The following is a 19,955-nucleotide window of genomic DNA, read 5'->3' on the forward strand; positions in this document are numbered from 1 at the left end:
GTCATAATTCTGCAGCCCAGATATGTACTGAGATTATGGGAAAAGCCTGGACAACCCCTTTAATTTAATTCCCTTGATTGAGGAATTGTTGCGTACTGCAGTGGCCAAATACTCCATTGTTAGTATGTATAGGAGGGGGGAAAGTGGACACCCTTGCCTCGTACCATTCCTGATCAAAAATGTATTCTAAAGTGTGCCATTGACTTTAGCTTGTGCACTTGGAGAAGTATACAAAGCGGAGATCCTATGGAGCATATTTTCCTGTAGGCCGATTCCCTTTAAGGTCTGAAATATGAATTCCCAGTGAACCCTGTCGAATGTTTTTTCAGCATCAATCGACATGATAGACATGGGGGTCCCCCTCCGTTCCCACTCTGTTCCCACTCTATCTATTAGTGAAATGGTGTGTGTGTAGTGTTGTCTCTCTCTTCCCGCCCTGGGACAAAACCAACCTGGTCTTAGTTTATCAGACTCATGAGGAGGGGACCTAATCTTTTTGCGATCATCTTTGCATATATTTTGATGTCTAAATTTATCAAGGATATTGGGCGGTAATTATTGCACAAGGAAAGGTCCTTACCAGGTTTTGGTAGTACTGTAATGTGAGCGGTTAGAGCCTGAGGGGGGAAGGAGCCTCTTGAAGAGATAAAGTTGCACACCGTTAGAAATATTGGGCTTAGCGATGCGGTAAACAGCTTGTAAAAACCCACTGAATACGCATCTGGGCCAGGACATTTCCCCTGTTTTAGGTCATTTATGGTTTCAGACACTTTCTCCAACATGAAAGCGAAGTTGCTTTTTTTATCATGTTCGATGTACGTAATGTGTTTTTTTTTTTTTTTTTTTTTTTTTTTTTTGTGCGTTATTTTTATTAATTCTATAGTATTCTTATTCCAGTTACATTTCTCAGCATGTTCAGTTCCTGAATGTTCGGTGACCCATCTGTGATGTAGTGATGTTTGCTTTTTCCTCTCCAGCACACCAATGATTTTGCTCTTTACACTGAAGCCATTAAGTTCTTTAACCACCCGGAGCACATGGTGCGAGTGGCCGTCAGGAACATCACATTAAATATATACAAAGGTAAGAATGACTTACGGTATCTAGCTGTGGCGAGGGTCACTGGGGTTACTGGTCACTACACAAATGCCTGGGGTGGAGTAATAATCCTGTATGACAGAGATGATTCTGGGGCAACATTGGTCACTAAAACACCCAACTCAGTGAACTGCAGACTTGACTTTTGCCATCGATTTTTATTTTTTTTTTTTCCCCCCAATATTGGTAGGAGCACCAAATTTCTTTTGCTATCAGGGAAACTCTTCGCTGTAGACCTGTCTAAGTCATCCCATGGTCACCCTGTCATTAGAGTAGTATTCCCATTTCCAAAATGCTATCCCAATATGTAGAAGGTGTAGTAGTAATATTATCAAAGACCTCCAATTAGAAATGGAGCATAGTTCTTCCGATTAGCTGTTGCTTACCCCATGTACGGGGCATTGCAGTAACTTATGTATCTACTGTTATGACCACTAACAACTAAGTAATGGTCACTATGAGTGGTCATAACTAGAGATGAGTGAACATCGTTGGCTCCCTCCTTATTTGGCAAGCTATAGCGCTTACCGAAGAAGCTGCATTGGCAACCTGGATATCTGGAGCGCTCCCGATAATCAGCTGTTCGGCGCCCAAGCTGCATGTGTTGCGGCTGTGATAGTCACAACACAGGCATTCCATGCAGTTATGTCACGATGGGGGCAGGCTTTGCAGTGTTGAGAATCTCCACCCCCATTTGCTCAACCACCTATCCGCGCTCTCTTTCCCCATGTGCTGACTTCTCCCGCCTGTGCTCTCTTCTTTGACCTGTCTACCCCATGTGCAATACACCTTGTCTGCTGTCTCTCTCCTTCCTGTGCTGTGTTCTCCCCTCATGTGCTGGCCTGCTTGTTTGCTGTCTCTCTCCTTCCTGTGCTGTGTTCTCCCCTCATGTGCTGTCCCGCTTGTTTGCTGTCTCTCTCCTTCCTGTGCTGTTCTCCCCATATGTGCTGGCCCACTTGTCTGCTGTCTCTCTCCTTCCTGTGCTGTGTTCTCCCCTCATGTGTTGTCCCGCTTGAGCTGTCGCCCCCCCACCCCCCCCCCCCTGTGCTCTGTGTCTCCTGTGTCTGACCATGTACAGAACCAACCACAGCTCCTGGGCAGGGAAGGAAGCAAAAGAAAATACTGACATTACAGCAGGAGATCGCAGAGGATAGATTTTGTGAGGTAAAATATTGTTTAACCCTTTCGCGCCTGAGCCTGTTTTTGCCTTCGTGACCAGGCCAATTTTTTCAATTCTGACCAGTGTCACTTTATGAGGCCATAACTCTAGAACACTTCAACGGATCCTGCTGATTCTGACATTGTTTTCTCATGACATATTGTACTTCAGGATAGTGGTAACATTTCTTAGATATGAACTGCGCTTATATGTTAAAAAAATCGAAATTTGGCAAAAATTTTGAAAATTTTGCAATTTTCAAACTTTTAATTTTTATGCCCTTAAATCAGAGAGTGATATCACACAAAATAGTTAATAAATAACATTTCCCACATGTCTACTTTACATCTGCACAATTTTGGAAACATAATTTTTTTTTTTTTTTGGAAGTTATAAGGGTTAAAAGTTGACCAGCGATTTCTCATTTTTACAACAAAATTTACAACACCATTTTTTTTTAGGGACCACCTCACATTTGAAGTGAGTTTGGGGGGTCAATATGACAGAAAATACCCAAAAGTGACACCATTCTAAAAACTGCACCTCTCAATGTACTCAAAACCACATTCAAGAAGTTTATTAACCCTTCAGGTGCTTCACATGAATGAATGGAATGTGGAAGGAAAAAATAAACATTTAACTTTTTTTCACAAACATTTTACTTCAGAACCATTTTTTTTATTTTCACAAGTGTAAAAACAGAAAATGAACCACAAAAATTTTTGTGCAATTTCTCCCAAATACGCCGATACCCCGTATGTGGGGCTAAACCACTGTTTGAGCACACGGCAGAGCTCAGAAAGGAAGGAGTGCCGTTTGACTTTTTCAATGCAGAATTGGCTGGAATTGAGATAGGACGCCATGTCGCATTTGGAGAGCCCCTAATGTGCCTAAACAGTGGAAACCCCCACAAGTGACCCCATTTTGGAAACTAGACCCCTTAAAGAACTTATCTAGATGTGTCGTGAGCACTTTGAACCCCCAAGTGCTTCACAGAAGTTTATAACGTAGAGCCATGAAAATAAAAAATCATTTTTGTTCCACAAACATGATCTTTTAGCCCCCAATTTTTTATTTTCACAAGGGTAACAGGAGAAATTGGACCCCAAAAGTTGTTGTCCAATTTGTCCTGAGTACACTGGTACCCCATATGTGGAAGAAAACTACTGTTTGGGCACACGGTGGGGATCGGAAGGGAAGTAGTGACGTTTTGGAATGCAGACTTTGATGGAATGGTCTGCGGGTGTCATGTCGCGTTTGCAGAGCCCCTGATGTGCCTAAACAGTGGAAATCCTCCACAAGTGACCCCTTTTTGGAAACTAGACCCCCCCAAGGAACTTATCTGGATGTGTGGTGAGCACTTTGAACCCCCAAGTGTTTCACTAAAGTTTATAATGTAGAGCCGTGAAAATAAAAAAATCATTTTTTCCACAAAAATGATCTTTTAGCTCCCAATTTTTATTTTCACAAGGGTAACAGGAGAAATTGGACCCTAAGAGTTGTTGTCCAATTTGTCCTGAGTACGCTGGTACCCCACATGTGGGGGGGGGACCACTGTTTGGGCACACGGTGGGGCTCGGAAGGGAAGTAGTGACGTTCTGGAATGCAGACTTTGATGGAATGGTCTGCGGGCGTCATATTGCATTTACAGAGCCCCTGATGTACCTAAACAGTGGAAACCCCCAATTCGAATTCCAACCCTAACCCTAGCCCTAGCCCTAACCCTAGCCCTAACCCTAGCCCTAACCCTAGCCCTAACCCTAGCCCTAACCCTAGCCCTAACCCTAGCCCTAACCCTAGCCCTAGCCCTAACCCTAACCCTAGCCCTAACCCTAGCCCTAGCCCTAACCCTAGCCCTAGCCCTAGCCCTAACCCGAACCCTAGCCCTAGCCCGCCTACCTGCTTTTTTTTTCTTTACTTTTTTTTTTATTTTTTGTATTTTTGACTCATAGTAACGCCACTTCTCCTCTGATCTCACACTGGCAGATGATCAGAGGAGAAGCAGCGTTACTATGTGACAAGATCGCTGCACGGCACATAGTAACGCCACTTCTCCTCTGATCTCACACTGACAGATGATCAGAGGAGAAGCAGCGTTACTGTGTGACTAGATCGCTGCCTGGCACAGCTGTGCCAGGCAGCGATCAGCTGTGCCAGGCAGCGATCTAGTCACACTGTAACGCTGCTTCACCTCTGCTCATCTGTCAGCATGAGCTCAGAGGAGAAGTCGCGTTATAATGAGGGAGATCGCCGGGAAACAAGCAGCTTTCCCAGCGAGCTCTCTCATTGGCTGCTGTGACGCGACGTCATCAGGACCTGAACCAATCAGGTCTCGATGACGTCGGGGGTCCCAGCATGCATTGTGCACCGGGATCCCCGCGTTATAAGGTATGAGGGGGTCCCGGGGGGCACAAAACCGCCGACAGTAGTTAAACGTCGGCGCTGCACAAAGCCCAGCAAGCGCCAACGTTTATCTACTGTGGGCGGTCGCGAAGAGGTTAAAAACAGTGAAATATCTCATCTCAGAAAATGAATCCTCTGTGATCCCCTGCTGTAATGTCAGTATTGTCTTTTGCTTCCTCCCCTGCCCAGGAGATATGGTATGCTCCATACACGGTCAGACAGACAATTTTTAAAATGAACTTTCGTTCGTGGGAAAACCCCTTTAATGTGACCGGCTTCCTCTGCCTGTAGACATATTGCGCATCTGCCGCCGGGATCAGCCAAACGATTCACTGCGCCTGCGCGGAATTGGTGCAGTGCGACAGTGTTCCACTGGTGGTACCACGCAAGAGGGTGAGTGCGGCGTATAGAGTTTGTGTGTGTGGTGCGACAGTGTTCTGCTGTTGGTACCGCGCAATAGGTTGGTGGTACCAGCAGCAGTTTCAATATTGAGACACCCATCACTTGGGTGTCCCAATGTGGTGGTCGGTAAACTTCCTCCGCTTGGAATTCTGGGAAACGGTGACATCTGGACAGAAAAGGAAATTAAAACATTACAAGGCAAATATATATATTATATTATGCGCTCACAGATTCACATGCATATATAAACATAGTGGATTTTTTATGGCCATTGAAGTGTATGCCGCAAGCACAGGAACCACAGGATGGCAGCGGTGAGCTGCAGTAAAGTGGTGCCGTCTAGAATTACAGCATTCTGTCTTCAGTTTGGGGATTGGTGTCCGCTATCTACCAATCTACCAAATAAGTAATACAACATTTGCTTCATTTCAAAAGTTTGCTTAAGAGCATTAAACAGAAATGACTCTCTGACCATGAAAACCATTGTCCTCCTAGTCATGCAGTAGTGTAGCATGAATTCAGCTCCCTTTGTTATCTCTAGTCATGCATGGCCAGGTTACAGATGAAAGAGCTTCACGTCTTATTCATTTCTTGGGAACTTCTAACTTTTTTCTTTTGGTAGAACTGACTTGTATAGAATTAACTGCAAAAAATAAAGCAAGAATTTAAAACCACCGTATATATATTTCTGGGTTGGTTTAAGCTGATCTCCAGTCATCAACCTGAAAACTTCACAGGGTCAAATAAGATTCCGCCTCCTCTTTGCTGTTTTGCTTCATTCTCTCGCTGGTTCCACACTTCTTTTTAAGTCAACATGCGATAGAAAAGGAGGAGAGTTGCGTTACTGCAGCCCTTCCTCCCTGCTGAATATTTTACTCCTAGAAATTGTATATTGTCTCTAGATGGGTCTGGTTGGTATAAGGTGGGCTGGGGTGGCCAGTATAATATGAGCCAGTGGGGCTGTAGACGTAGTGACCGGGACCGCACTGCAGCTTCATTATCGTAGCCGACAATGAATACAGCACAATTAGCGCTGTTCTGTGAGAATCGCTTACACGTGGATTCTATGAACACTGTGAAATTTTCATTTATCACTGGAGATACGCTTTACAGACTTCAGGAGAACAGCTTGTAGACTTGCGGTTACTTTTTCCAGGGCCTCTTCAAATTTGCCCACCTAAGGCTAGTTTCACATTTGCGTACGGAGGAGCTGCGGACTTCCTCCGTGAAGCTCCGCCGACTGCCGCACCTCCTCCGGTCAGCTCCGCCTACGTCCGCATACTTCTGCATGCGGCCTGCGTACCCTATCTTTAACATTGGGTGCGCATGTCGTGCGGATGTATGCGGACGCCTCCGCATGCGTCATTTTGACAGTGCGTTGACGCGTGTCGAACGCAACATGTTGGAATTTGATGCGGTCACCGCATCGTCAAAACAACGCATGTGGAGGGATCCGCATACATCCGCACAACCTGCGTACCCAATGTTAAAGATGGGGTACGCAGGCCGCATGCAGAAGTATGCGGACATAGGTGGAGCTGACCGGAGGAGGTGCGGCAGTCGGTGGAGCTTCACGGAGGAAGTCCGCAGCTCCTCCGTACGCAAATGTGAAACTAGCCTAAGTCAAATGTTCACATTATAATTCGGGAAGTGTTAATTCTGTCCCTTTTTTTGCACTTTGCCTTGTTTTTTTTCCTTGCTTCATTTTCGATAGCAAATGTGAAGGAGCCCTGTCAGTGATAACTGATGCTTTAATGACCCAGGTTCTGATCATAATACTTCTTTTCTGTTTCTTGCCCTCTCTTCACTGGTGATCCCTCTGTGCCATATCGCAGTGTCATGTAAGTTTGCTAACCATTTACCATTGCTTTTCCTGTGCATGTGCCCTGATTAGTAAGCTGTCATGGTTATCAATATGTCATCGGTGGGCATGAGATGATAACCTTGGGATCACGTGGGTCTCCTGGTGGCGTCACGTGGGTCTCCTGGTGGCATCACGTGTTGACTTATGAAAAGCTTTCTGGTCTTGTAATTTGTAACTGAATCAATTGGCTGTAAGGACTTGTAACAAGGTACATATCTACCAGGTGGCTGCGTTTACATTGACACCACTAGTCCTCTTTGAAACCTTAGCTGTCATGCATTACATTGTCAAACTACTAAAACTTAAAGGAAACTGTGAGAAATGTTACTTCCCCCTCCACCAATGTTACTTCCCCCTCCACCACGATCAAAAAATATTAATATGACTGTATGGCCCTTTAAAAAAAAAAAAAAGAAAAAAGCCAATTGATCTCTTTATGACCACAAAGTATTCCTTGTACTAGCGGCCCCCTTTCCTGGTTGATTGACACGTCTATGGCATGTACCAGAAAACCGTCCTGTGGATCAGCCAGGGGAGGGAGCTGCAAGCTTAGGCAGACAGCGTAAGGCGGAGGAGCTGTGAGTGCATCATGGCGCCCCAATGCACTTCCAGATGGAACATCAAAACATGATTTCTTGCTGATAAAGCATTTGGGGTCATGAAGGGATCGACTAGCTTATCGTTTAAAGTGCTACACGGTCATATCAATGATTTGGGAAGGCAGAAGTTTGACATGTTCCCTTTAATTAAATAAGTGGGAAGCCGAAGTTGAGTTAGTTACATCTTTTTGGCATTAGCATTGACATTTCCACATCACATGAGAGGAGTGAGATCTGATTGGTTCAGTTAGTGGGTCAAAATAAATTTGGGTCAATGGAGCGCTGATTTTTCTCACCATAGCAAATTACCATATGTGATTTTTGCCCCCTTAAGGTGCCTTAACCCCAGCCTCGCTTGACTCTTGTAAGCAGCTGTCCTCTGCATGTGTGACTACTCCTGCTGATCACTGCGTTTAGAGAGATCACTGTTAGGCCACGTTCACACGGTCAGTATTTGGTAAGTATTTTACCTCAGTATTTGTAAGTCAAAGCCAGGAGTGGGTGACGTGTATCTATTATACTTTTCCTCTGATTGTTCCTCTCCTGGTTTTGGCTTACATACTTAGGTAAAATACTGACCAATCAGAGGAAAAGTATAATAGAAACACGTAATCACTTCTGTATTTATCACTCCCTTGATTTTGCCTTACAAATACTGAGGTAAAATACTGACCAAATACTGAACATATGAACGTGGCCTAATTGAAACACGTCACCACTTCAGTATTTATCACCCACTCATGGTCGTCGTGGCTTACATATACTGAGGTAAAATACTGACCAAACACTGAACGTATGAACGTGACCTAATAGAAACATGTCACCACTTCTGTATTTATCACCGACTCATGGTCGTCGTGGCTTACATATACTGAGGTAAAATACTGACCAAACACTGAACGTATGAACGTGACCTAATAGAAACATGTCACCACTTCTGTATTTATCACCGACTCATGGTCGTCGTGGCTTACATATACTGAGGTAAAATACTGACCAAACACTGAACGTATGAACGTGACCTAATAGAAACACGTCACCACTTCTGTATTTATCACCGACTCATGGTCGTCGTGACTTACATATACTGAGGTAAAATACTGACCAAATACTGAACGTATGAACGTGACCTAATAGAAACACGTCACCACTTCTGTATTTATCACCGACTCATGGTCGTCGTGACTTACATATACTGAGGTAAAATGCTGACCAAACACTGAACGTATGAACGTGACCTAATAGAAACATGTCACCACTTCTGTATTTATCACCGACTCATGGTCGTCGTGGCTTACATATACTGAGGTAAAATACTGACCAAATACTGAACGTATGAACGTGACCTAATAGAAACACGTCACCACTTCTGTATTTATCACCCACTCATGGTCGTCGTGGCTTACATATACTGAGGTAAAATACTGACCAAACACTGAACGTATGAACGTGGCCTAATAGAAACACGTCACCACTTCTGTATTTATCACCGACTCATGGTCGTCGTGGCTTACATATACTGAGGTAAAATGCTGACCAAACACTGAACGTATGAACGTGACCTAATAGAAACATGTCACCACTTCTGTATTTATCACCGACTCATGGTCGTCGTGGCTTACATATACTGAGGTAAAATACTGACCAAATACTGAACGTATGAACGTGACCTAATAGAAACACGTCACCACTTCTGTATTTATCACCCACTCATGGTCGTCGTGGCTTACATATACTGAGGTAAAATACTGACCAAACACTGAACGTATGAACGTGGCCTAATAGAAACACGTCACCACTTCTGTATTTATCACCCACTCATGGTCGTCGTGGCTTACATATACTGAGGTAAAATACTGACCAAATACTGAACGTATGAACGTGACCTAATAGAAACACGTCACCACTTCTGGATTTATCACCCACTCATGGTCGTCGTGGCTTACATATACTGAGGTAAAATACTGACCAAATACTGAACGTATGAACGTGACCTAATAGAAACACGTCACCACTTCTGGATTTATCACCCACTCATTGTCGTCATGGCTTACATATACTGAGGTAAAATACTGACCAAACACTGAACGTATGAACGTGGCCTAATAGAAACACGTCACCACTTCTGTAATTTATCACCATCTCCTGAATTTGCCTTACAAATACTGAGGTAAAAATCTGACCAAATACTGATCGTGTGAACTTGGCCTTAAGGCGAGTGATGGTCCACAATGGCTGCAGTGGCCACAGGTTATTGATGTTTGACACACACGCACTGCCCACACTTTACACATACACTGCACACTACACACTACACATTACATACCCAATACACACACTTCACTCACACACTGCACACTACACATACACATCACCCACATACTGCACACCCACTACTGACTACACACACAGACATATAATGTGTAACACTTGCATTTTCTTTGCCCTTCGCTTATGCTGTTTACTTTGTTTAATTGCCACTAACGGCCTCATTACTAAACACAGATTTACAAGCCCTCTCCTCGCTGTGGCAGCCATAACATTTTTGTAATTGGAGTAAGCAAATAAAATAAGGAAATATTGTTACACATTTACGGCATAAGCTATAATCGTTAAACCCGCTGCTGAGTGTACAAATATACAGGCTTTACCTTATTTTAGCCTAATGGACGCAAACCTTTCAAGGTCATTGGATTGTTGTATAATTAAACGTTATTTTTTTTATACTTAATGTATTGCCTGTGCCTATCTCATAAATTAATGGTTTTTTTTTTTTTTTTTTATTATTTGTAGTTAACAACCAGCCCATGTTACACTACATTAGAGATAAAACCGCTGTGCCGTATTTTTCTAATCTGGTTTGGTTCATCGGGATTCATGTGATCGAGCTTGATAAGTGTGTCCAGACCGACGAAGAGTAAGTATCGGAGGGTCTCTGTGTATTGGAACATTGGAACATTGTAGTGTGCATTGGAAATCATTTTATTGGATTGCAGTGAGTGCCAGTACGCCTGTTAGGCTGTGTGTACAGGACGGAGTTCTCAGGGGCGTTCCTGAGTGGAGCGATTTAAAAATCATAAAAAGAAGGAACATATCCATTGCAATGTCAAAACGATTTTTTTATTCATATATTCAGTCTTTTTGAGCTTTTTCAACCACTTCAGACTTCGAAAAAGAAGTGACCTGGCCATTTTTCAGGCAGCTTCCGATTTAAAGCCACATAGAAAACGTCCTGGAAGACACCAAAGAGGATGGTTCTGGAAAAACATCGTCTGATCCTTCCTCAGCGGGTAGGCTGGTGTCTATAAAACGTCTCGGGCACGTACTCTGAAAGGGGTGCACGCAACTCCTTTTTTTTTTTTTTCTAAGAGATCACATTACCCCGTAAATACCAGTCCCAGAGCCTCTCGCTTAGCCAAATCAGATTTCACTCTTTGCATTGATGAGGGGCAATAACCCAAAACACTCTGACTGCAGATTGAGATTCTGGTTTAGCCTTTATCCTAGGTTATATTGCTAGGCTTGTTAAATGGAACCTCAGCAGCAAACAAAAGCGCTCAACTCATCTGGCGACTACAGCGGTCTGGCGGCTGGTTGAATGTCCACATACATTACCCCTTCCAGTTCCTGCACAGACCACAGAGCTGGATCCTGCTGGGTGACAGAGTTTGCTATTTCATGCTTGTCCCCTGGACAAAGTTTTAAAGTGAATAAAGTACAATTAATACTGTCCATCGCTGTTACCTGCGTTACAATGGCACCTTATATACAAGCATCTAACGTCCGTATAAGCAGCTGGTGACCTCTGTATACAGCACCCCGTATTCCTGCTGGCCTTACATCCATATACTTAGTACACACTGGCAGGGCGACTTTTTCCAGAGACCGTTTATGAATTGGATTACTCCTTTCCTGTTCAAAAAAGTTTTCTGAGTAATGAAAGCTGGAATCTGATTTTTCTCTGTAAGCGTCGCTCTAAAACAACAATTGTATTGTATGTATTGCAACACTTTCAATAATTCTCCCCCTTTATTCTTTCTCTTTTGCATTGGTTTCCTTGGTGCCAAGGCAAATTACTCCTGTATTGTGGGAGTGACAACCATGAAATTCTGCATTCATTCATTATACTAAGTTGATATTTAAGGTGGGGTCCTGCCTGTGTTGAGGTGGTGCCCCTGAGGATTCAGTTGCCACAGAGGTACTGCACCTCCTCATGAGGTGTGGTACCCCACCATCCAGGTGAGTTGGAGGCTCCTGACCACATTCCAACACTTGCATCCCACACAACACAGTAGTTCAGCAAAGCCACATTGCGGCTCCCTGCTTGGAGTGTAGCAGAGCACCTTTGGTGGCTCCCTGCTTGGAACACGAAACGTGCTGGGAGGCGGGTGGAGTTAGAATACATAAAGAGAGGGAAGGTTTAGGATTTCAGTGAGTAGTGAGTGAGAAGTCAGAGAGAGAGGAGTGAGGAGAGAAAATCCCTGGAAGAGGGATGGAGGAAGGAGGTGCTGCAGCAGATCTCAAGTGATCTGGGTCTGCTGGCACGGGAAAGGAAAGAAGGAGAAAGACTTTGAACAGAAACCTGATCTTCCATAAGAAAGAAAGAGACAAGTACGGAACGAAGGAGTAAAAGGGAACAGAGAGGACGTGGGTTAGGAGTGAACCCTGTCTAGAAGTTCTAAGTGCGAGGCCGGGGCCCGGTCCCCGAGGTTGTATGGATACTAAAGGTCCTGCAGCAGACACCGGTGGAATAGTGAGCTGTAAATGCACTACTCCCATCTAAGACTTGGGGGCACAACAGCAACTTGGATAGTGAGCCGGGACTCAGGAGAGAGGAGTCCCCGAAGCAGGCTACAGCTGTCTGCCGTACAAGTAAGGTTCTTAAGAACATCTGACAGGAGGAACTCCAGTGTAACTCAGTACTAGGAGTACTTCACTTAAAGGCGCTATAAGAGGAGACGTTCAGGAAGGTACATGTTGGCGGAGTATTAGAAGGGAGCATTCCATCTGATCTGGAGGTTGACTGAGTCCCTGACCTGGAAGACACGGCACGGAGGCAGGCATCTGTGTGTGCTACAGACTGTTAGTAAAGCTTTGGAACTGCAGGCCTTGGTGTCCTCCAATCATTCCTGCGCCAACACACCCTGCACCACTACATCTGGGTACCAGCTTCCACACTGCCTGCGCTTCTCCTCTGCCCCTACATCTACACAGCCCTGGGACTACAGCTCCGCCTGTGGGGAGCTTCACCATCCTGGCTGCAACACACCATCAGTCCCAGCGGATCTGCGTGCAGCGTCGGCCCAACATCTCGCTTGCCGAACACCACAGGTGGCGTCACGAACTATTCCATTAACTACAAACCACCATTCAATTCTCCACTCATTACTTGGGCGCCCAGGGCCACGGACTAGGTCACTGCTGCTGTGACACATCCCCCTGACACCGGCCCGGTACCGAGTACCCCACAGCCCTGGGAGGGCGACCCATTGACACTTTTCAACTCATTAAGTAATGTTGTTCTACCTGTCTAGTTATTCAGAATTACCTGTGATTGTGTTCATTATTTCTGCCAATGTTCAGTTATGCCATCCTTTAATATTCTTACAGAACCTCTCCCAGCAACATTTGTATTCATTAGTCCCTTTGGAACAGTTTTATTATTTATTATGCTTTGCTTATACAGCGCCATTAATTCCACAGCACTTTACAGACCTCATCATGAATGTGCCCAATGGGGCTCACAATCTACATTCCCTATCAGTATGTCTTTGGAATGTGGGAGGAAACCCACGCAAACATGGGGAGAACAGACAAACTCCTTGCAGATCTTGTCCTTGGGGACTTTGAACCCAGGACAACAGCACTGCAAAGCAACAGTGCTAACCAGAGTTGTCTCGTGTGCAGTGCATATGTTCATATACTTACCGATTTTGCCATCTTCTATAACCACGCTGTTACGGTCCTGATCATATTCACTGGATTATGCAGCATTTTTGGTACGGACTAGAGGTCACTTTCTCAGTGTAATCCTTTGTGCACCCCTATGTGAAAAAGCGACTTCAAATCCACACCAAAAATACTGTATGACCCGGCTACTGTAAAATGCGATCACATTGTGCATATGTGGACCGGAACTGCACAGATAATGAGAGACAATGATGATCAGAAAGTTTAACAGCATATGCCCTGTATACACATAGCAAATGGACTACTAGCTTAACGTTTTGGTGGGGGTGCCCATTTACAGGATATTCATAGATCTACAGCTCTGGCAAAAATTAAGAGACAACTGCAGAATTTTCAGTTTGTCTGATTTTTTTCTTTTTAGGTATTTTTTTGAGTAAAATGTAAATTGCTGAGGGGGGCGTGGCTATGGAGTGAGAGAGAGAGAGAGAGGACGCTGGACGGGAGAGCTCCTTACCATCCTGTATAATCCTGCAGGCTGGGACCTTTTTCAAAGGCATATTCGGGGCTGCTTGGCCCCCTCTGGATAACCGGGATCCCCCCCCCCGGGCCCCCGCAGGAGGACGGTGAGCGGACGGTGTGTGAGCGGCTGGAGGAGCTGGAGCGGGCGGCTGTTCCCCACGAGGTGGCGGCCATCTTGGGCGCGCCGCTTGGCTGCTGTGAGCTGCGTGTCGACCCCTGCTGCAACATCGCTGCTAGTGCAGTGAAGAAGCCGGCTGGCTGGATAAGGGAGGACGCGGTGAGCAGAGGAGCCTTGGAGGACGAGGGTGGACGGCGGGGCCCGCAGGGAGCGGCAGCCATATAGGACGCACGCTCTGCCAGAAGGAGCGCGGTGTCCAGTCTCCAGTGTTGCAGCGTCGCGTGGGCAGCGACCTGTATCCTGAAGGATCTGAGAGGAGTGCGGTGAGTGCCCTGAAAGATGGGCCCTGCATAATTTCCCCTCTCTACTCTGAATCGCTAGCCTGCTGGTGCCATTACAGTGGGGGAATCTGCTCCTCCTCCCATTGCTGTTGTCTCTCTGGGAGTGGGTGTCGCTCCCCCTCCCCCCCCCCCCCCCCCCGCCATAGGAGCCTTGGTGACTTTCTATCTTTGTCTACATGAACTCTGCTCCCAGGCTATAGCTGATAAGCGTGGCTCCTGCTGTATACAGTACATATAAGTGCAACAGGAGGATTCCTGGTCTGTATAATTTCAGCTACACTGGGATACTTCGCGGTTCTTAATCATGAATCGGTCTAAGGGATCAACGGCAGCAGAAAAATTGAAGGAATTTGTCAGACCTGACCCCTCTGAGAGCGCACGCTATTTACGGAACACCTCACAATCTCAGTGTAAAAATCGTCCCTCGGGTGGAGAAGAGATTGAACAGGAAGAAATGACCCTTAAACAGGTGTCTGAGCAGGCTATCTCCCTCACCAGGACATCCCTGACGGAGAAAATAGAGGATGTCTACGCTGAGGTGGGGAGCCTCCGTCACGATATGTAGGCCATGAGGGGGCGCATCACGGAGGTGGAGACAAGAGTGTCCCAGGTGGAAGACACCATTACACCTATGGAGGCTAAGCTAACTAAGGTAGCAGGATCTATGAACGTCTGGAGGCAAAAAGCAGAGGACCTAGAAAACAGAATGCGTCGGAACAACATCCGTGTCATCGGTCTGCCTGAACGTTCTGAAGGTCAGCACCCTGAGCAATTTCTAGAAGGCTGGCTTAAGACCTCTCTGGGAGATGAATTCTCCTCGGTGTTCACTGTTGAGAGAGCCCACAGGGTTCCCACCAAACCTCTACCTCCGGGGGCCCCGCCTAGACCCTTCCTGGCGCGTCTCCTCAACTGCAAGGATAGAGACACCATTCTGCGCCTCGCACGACGAAAGAGCCCCATCAAGTTCAACGACGCCGTGATTTCCATCTTCCCGGATTTCTCTGTGGAACTTCAGAAGTAGCGTGCGCAATTTATCGACATCAAGAAGAGGCTCAGGGAAAAGTTCATTGTATATTCCATGATTTACCCAGCTCGGCTTCGGGTTGTCCATGGGGGTTCCTCCGTTTTTTTTCACGGATCCGGCGGAGGCTGCCGAGTGGCTGCGATCTCATAGAGGATCCCCTGCAAAGGAGTCCTAGAGTATTTATTTTCATCTGGATCCCTTCATTGCGGGCTTAATTGAAGCGCTCCTGGCGGACAGCCAGAGATCTATAATACCGGACACTGTGTTCAGTGATGGTATCCCCTTGTTTTTTGATAGAGGAGCGGGACTTTGCTCCTATGTTACTAGGTTTATATTTTGTTGCCTTTTTTTTTCCAAAAGCTTTAGTTTTAGCTTTCAGTGTTATTTAGGTAGAGGTTGCAGACAATGGAAGACCTACTATTTGTGTGATGTCTCTGAGTTCTACTTAGGCACCGATACGCAACATGCCCAGATAAGTGGAGATGGGTTCTGAATTAATCTGCATGACGTGGAATGTGAGGGGTATTAAAGCCCCCCGGAAAAAGATTAAAGTATTTTCACAAATTAGGCCCTATCATCCTCATATTGTGGCTCTGGTTGAGACCCACTTGACCAGGGATACGGCTCGGAGTGTACAAAAGCCATGGGTTCAATGGTCTATACACGCATTTCACACCACTTACTCTAGGGGGGGGGTCTCATTATTAATACACAAAGACGTTAGATGGGAGGTCCGGGAGGCCCGGATAGACTCTGAAGGGCGCTTCATATTTGTGTATGCACTGATCAATTCTAGGAAATATGTTATTCTGTGTGTTTATAATCCCCCTTCAGCTGGTACGTCGATTCTCCAGACAACATTGAGTTTTGCTTTAAGCTACCCAGACGCAGATGTTATTTGTATGGGGGATTTTAATTTTGGTTATGAATAATTGCCTCGATAGATTGAGACTGTTTGACGGGACACGGGGTGGGACCCCAGCAGTGGCTACATCCCAATTATCACAGTTTATAGAAGGTAGTGGGTGGTTTGACCTATGGAGAACACGTCCCCCATAAACAAGAAAGTATACTTGCCATTCTTCCACTAGGCGTTCCTTATCTTGCATAGATTACATTTTTGGATCTAGTGGCCTGGCGATGTGGGTGGATAGTATTGAACATGGAAGTAGAGGGGTTTCAGACCATAGCACAATCATTCTTAGGCTCAGGTTTGGCCCACCGGGTGGTAGGATAACATGGAAATTAAACCCTTTCTGGCTGAAATTGATCAAGTCACCCGATAGAACAATTGACCAATTACATGTTTTCGTGTCCTCCCACCCCGGAATGTTAATTTATTTTGGGACACCCTTAAGGCGTACTTGAGGGGCTGCCTATCTTCTACAATCTCCTACATCAAACGGGTGTCGTCGGGGGAGGATGACGCAATAGACAACGATTGAAGGATTCAGAGGCTGCTTATGTATCTGATCAAACTAGTGGTAATAGAGTGGAGTGGTTGACGGCCCAAAGATTATATACTCAGCATATAGACTCCAAGTCCAAACGTAAACTGTTTTTTACTCGCCAGTCCTACTTTGAATTAGGGAACCAGTCTAGTAAATTTCTGGCCTATTTGGTGCGGCAGCACAATACAACTAATACAATATTACAGATCCGCAGCTCAGATGGTACAGTGGTGTCCTCGATGGAAGAAATAGTGGGATGTTTCCATGATTATTATAGCTCACTGTACAGTTCAAAAAATGACATTGGTAACCAGGGGTGTCTAGACTATCTATCAGATATAACGTTTCCCACACTAAGTGCCTCTCAGTGGGCCTTTGTGGACTCTGAGTTCACTCTGGAAGAGATGGGATATGGCCTCTGGGAAAGCCCCTGGGTCAGATGGGTTCCCTATTGAGCTGTACAGGAAATACCGGGAGATTTTAGCGCCACTTTTGTTGTCGGTGTTCCAGGAGGTTTGGGGGGGAGGGGTCATGCCGGAGTCCTTCTATGAAGCTAATATAATAGTGCTTAAGAAAGAAGGGAAGGACCGTCTGGACTGTGGATCTTATCGCCCCATATCTTTAATAAATGTGGATTGCAACATTTTTACGAAAATCTTGGCAACTAGGCTGAATTCAATTATTTTGGAACTTGTACATCCTGACCAGACTGGCTTTATGCCTGGGAAGAGCACCTCCATTAATATTAGACTGGTTCAATCGGTGGTTCAATATAGCTCCCTGATGCCAGACAATAGATGGGCATTGACCTCGTTGGATGCGGCCAAAGCCTTTGACTTTGAGTGGCCTTTCCTCCACGCATGCTTGCAGAAATATGGTTTTGGAAATAGTTTTTTAAAATGGGTTAATACATTATATATGAAACCTAAAGCCTGTGTCATTGTAAATGGCTCTGCTTCCGAGTCCTTTTCTTTGCATAGGGGGACTCGTCAGGAGTGTCCCCTCTCCCCGGCCCTCTTTGCTCTTGCAATAGAGGCTTTGGCAATCCGCATGAGAACTTCTCCTAATATTATGGGTATACAGATAGATCGGGTAGACACCATAGGCCTGTATGCTGATGATATGATAATATTTATGGATAGAGCGGAAGAGACGTTGACGGGGGTAATTGCCACTATAAATGAATTCAGTAGATATTCCGGCCTGTATATAAATTGGGAGAAGTCTGCTCTGATGCCTCTTTCTCATGCCCCGATGCCGCGACTTAGGACTCTCTCCTTGTTGCCTATTGTACCACATTTTAAATATTTGGGTGTTCATATTTCTCAATCTAGCACACTTGATCTACAGCTTAATATATATCCCTTACTAGAGATGGTTAAAGTCAGATTTGTGATCTGGAGTAAACTCCCGCTTTCTGTAGCTGGACACATTAATGTAATTAAAATGTTACCACTCCCTAAGATTAGCTATTTTCTCCAACATAGTGCTGTGGTGGTGCCTAAGTCTTTTTTCACCAACTTAAATTCCCAAATTACGTCTTTCATATGGGGGAAAACGAGGCCAAAACTTAAGCTATCCACCCTACAAAGGCCAAAAAAGGGGGGGGGGGGGGGGGTGCTACCGGATTTTTTTTCTATATTATCTGGCGGGACAGGCAAGGGCTATAAATAAGTGGATGCCCGGTAATCATCTTCCTAATTCTGAGAGCCATTTGCTTCATGCTGCACATGCTGATTGCCTGCTGGGGTTCTTGGAGATGGAAAAAGTAAAAGTTCCACGTCTGCTACCCATGCTTCGTCTGGCAAGACTAGTTTGGAGACAGATTAAGAGGGTGGTTGGATTTAGTGATATCATAGCTGAAATGCCCTTATGGAATAACAGTTATTTTCTGACACTGCTTGCCCACCCATCTGCTGAATTCTGGCCTCAGTGCAATGTCTCTACGATAAGGGATATATATGAATGCGGTACAATATTATCTTTTGAACAATTACAAACTAAGTGCAATGTCGCGAGGTCACAATTCTTCCGATATTTACAATTAAGATCAGCCTTTCAGTCGCACATGAGACATGTCGGTATGAATAATGCTATTTCGTCTCTACCCTTGATAGGCATTATTAAATCACCGGGTCCCCAGGGTCTCATCTCCTCTCTGTATACACACATGCTGTCGGTGGAGACGGAATCTGCCGTTTGCTTGGTTAGGGGGAAATGGGAAAGGCTCATCCCTGATACACAGGGAGAGGCTTGGGAGGAAATTCTGGAGTCTCCAATTAAGGTGTCTCCGTCAATTAGCAATAGAATGATACAACTTTATATCATAAACCAGTCATATTTGACTCCGACTCGACTTTTTAAGATGGGCCATTTCCAATCTTCGTAGTGTCTGAGATGCCATACATCCGATGCACATTTTAACCACATGATTTGGCAATATCCGATTTATAGTACACTACTGGTAACGTCATTATTAACCTCCCTGGCACAGATTCCTGTTCTCCTTGAGCCATTGGTTTGTCTGTTTGGGGTGTGGGATGATGAGACATGGGGACATTATACGGGGATTTTCTTACGGGAGACATTGTTCATGGCACGGAAGGTGTTGGCACTGCGGTGGATGGGGGGTTCGGATCCCTCCCTTAGGGCCTGGATAGAATTGGTGAACTCGATTATCCCATATGAGCGTACGCTTTACCAAAACAGAGGGTGCCTGGGTAAATTTGAGAAGCTATGGAAGAGGTGGAACTCCTCTCACCTCACGTTGTAGGACGGAGATATCGCATGATAAAGAGCTAAATATATAGACATAGGCTGCACCTAGTTTTGTAGTAGTAGTAATGTTTTAGAAGTAGGCAGGCTTTATTATTTGAATAATCACAGACTAATGTAAGGCAATTGACAGTATGTTTTATTCAATGCACATTTGGTATACACACGTTGTTTGACCTCGATGCTCTGTGATATGTATGTGTGTTACATGATATTTTCATTGCTGTCAGTTTGCATACTGTATACCCTGCCTTTGGTTCAATAAACAAATTAAAAAAAAAAAAATGTAAAT

General features: G+C 45.2%; 1 protein-coding gene across 4 annotated transcripts in view; it reads left to right on the top strand.

Annotated features, from left to right (window-relative positions):
- CLEC16A (C-type lectin domain containing 16A) overlaps positions 1-19,955 on the top strand; it is a 411,773-nt gene that overhangs the window by 49,962 nt on the left and 341,856 nt on the right. For all 4 annotated transcript variants that reach the window (XM_073542856.1, XM_073542853.1, XM_073542854.1 and 1 more), the window contains exons 5-6: positions 978-1,083; positions 10,319-10,442. In XM_073542856.1, coding sequence (XP_073398957.1) covers positions 978-1,083; positions 10,319-10,442 — 230 coding nt within the window. The remainder of the gene's footprint in view (positions 1-977; positions 1,084-10,318; positions 10,443-19,955) is intronic.

The sequence above is a fragment of the Dendrobates tinctorius genome, unplaced genomic scaffold (genome assembly GCF_039654945.1).
Source record: "Dendrobates tinctorius isolate UK_male_01 unplaced genomic scaffold, ASM3965494v1 ptg000129l, whole genome shotgun sequence".
NCBI classification, from domain to species: Eukaryota; Metazoa; Chordata; class Amphibia; order Anura; family Dendrobatidae; genus Dendrobates; species Dendrobates tinctorius.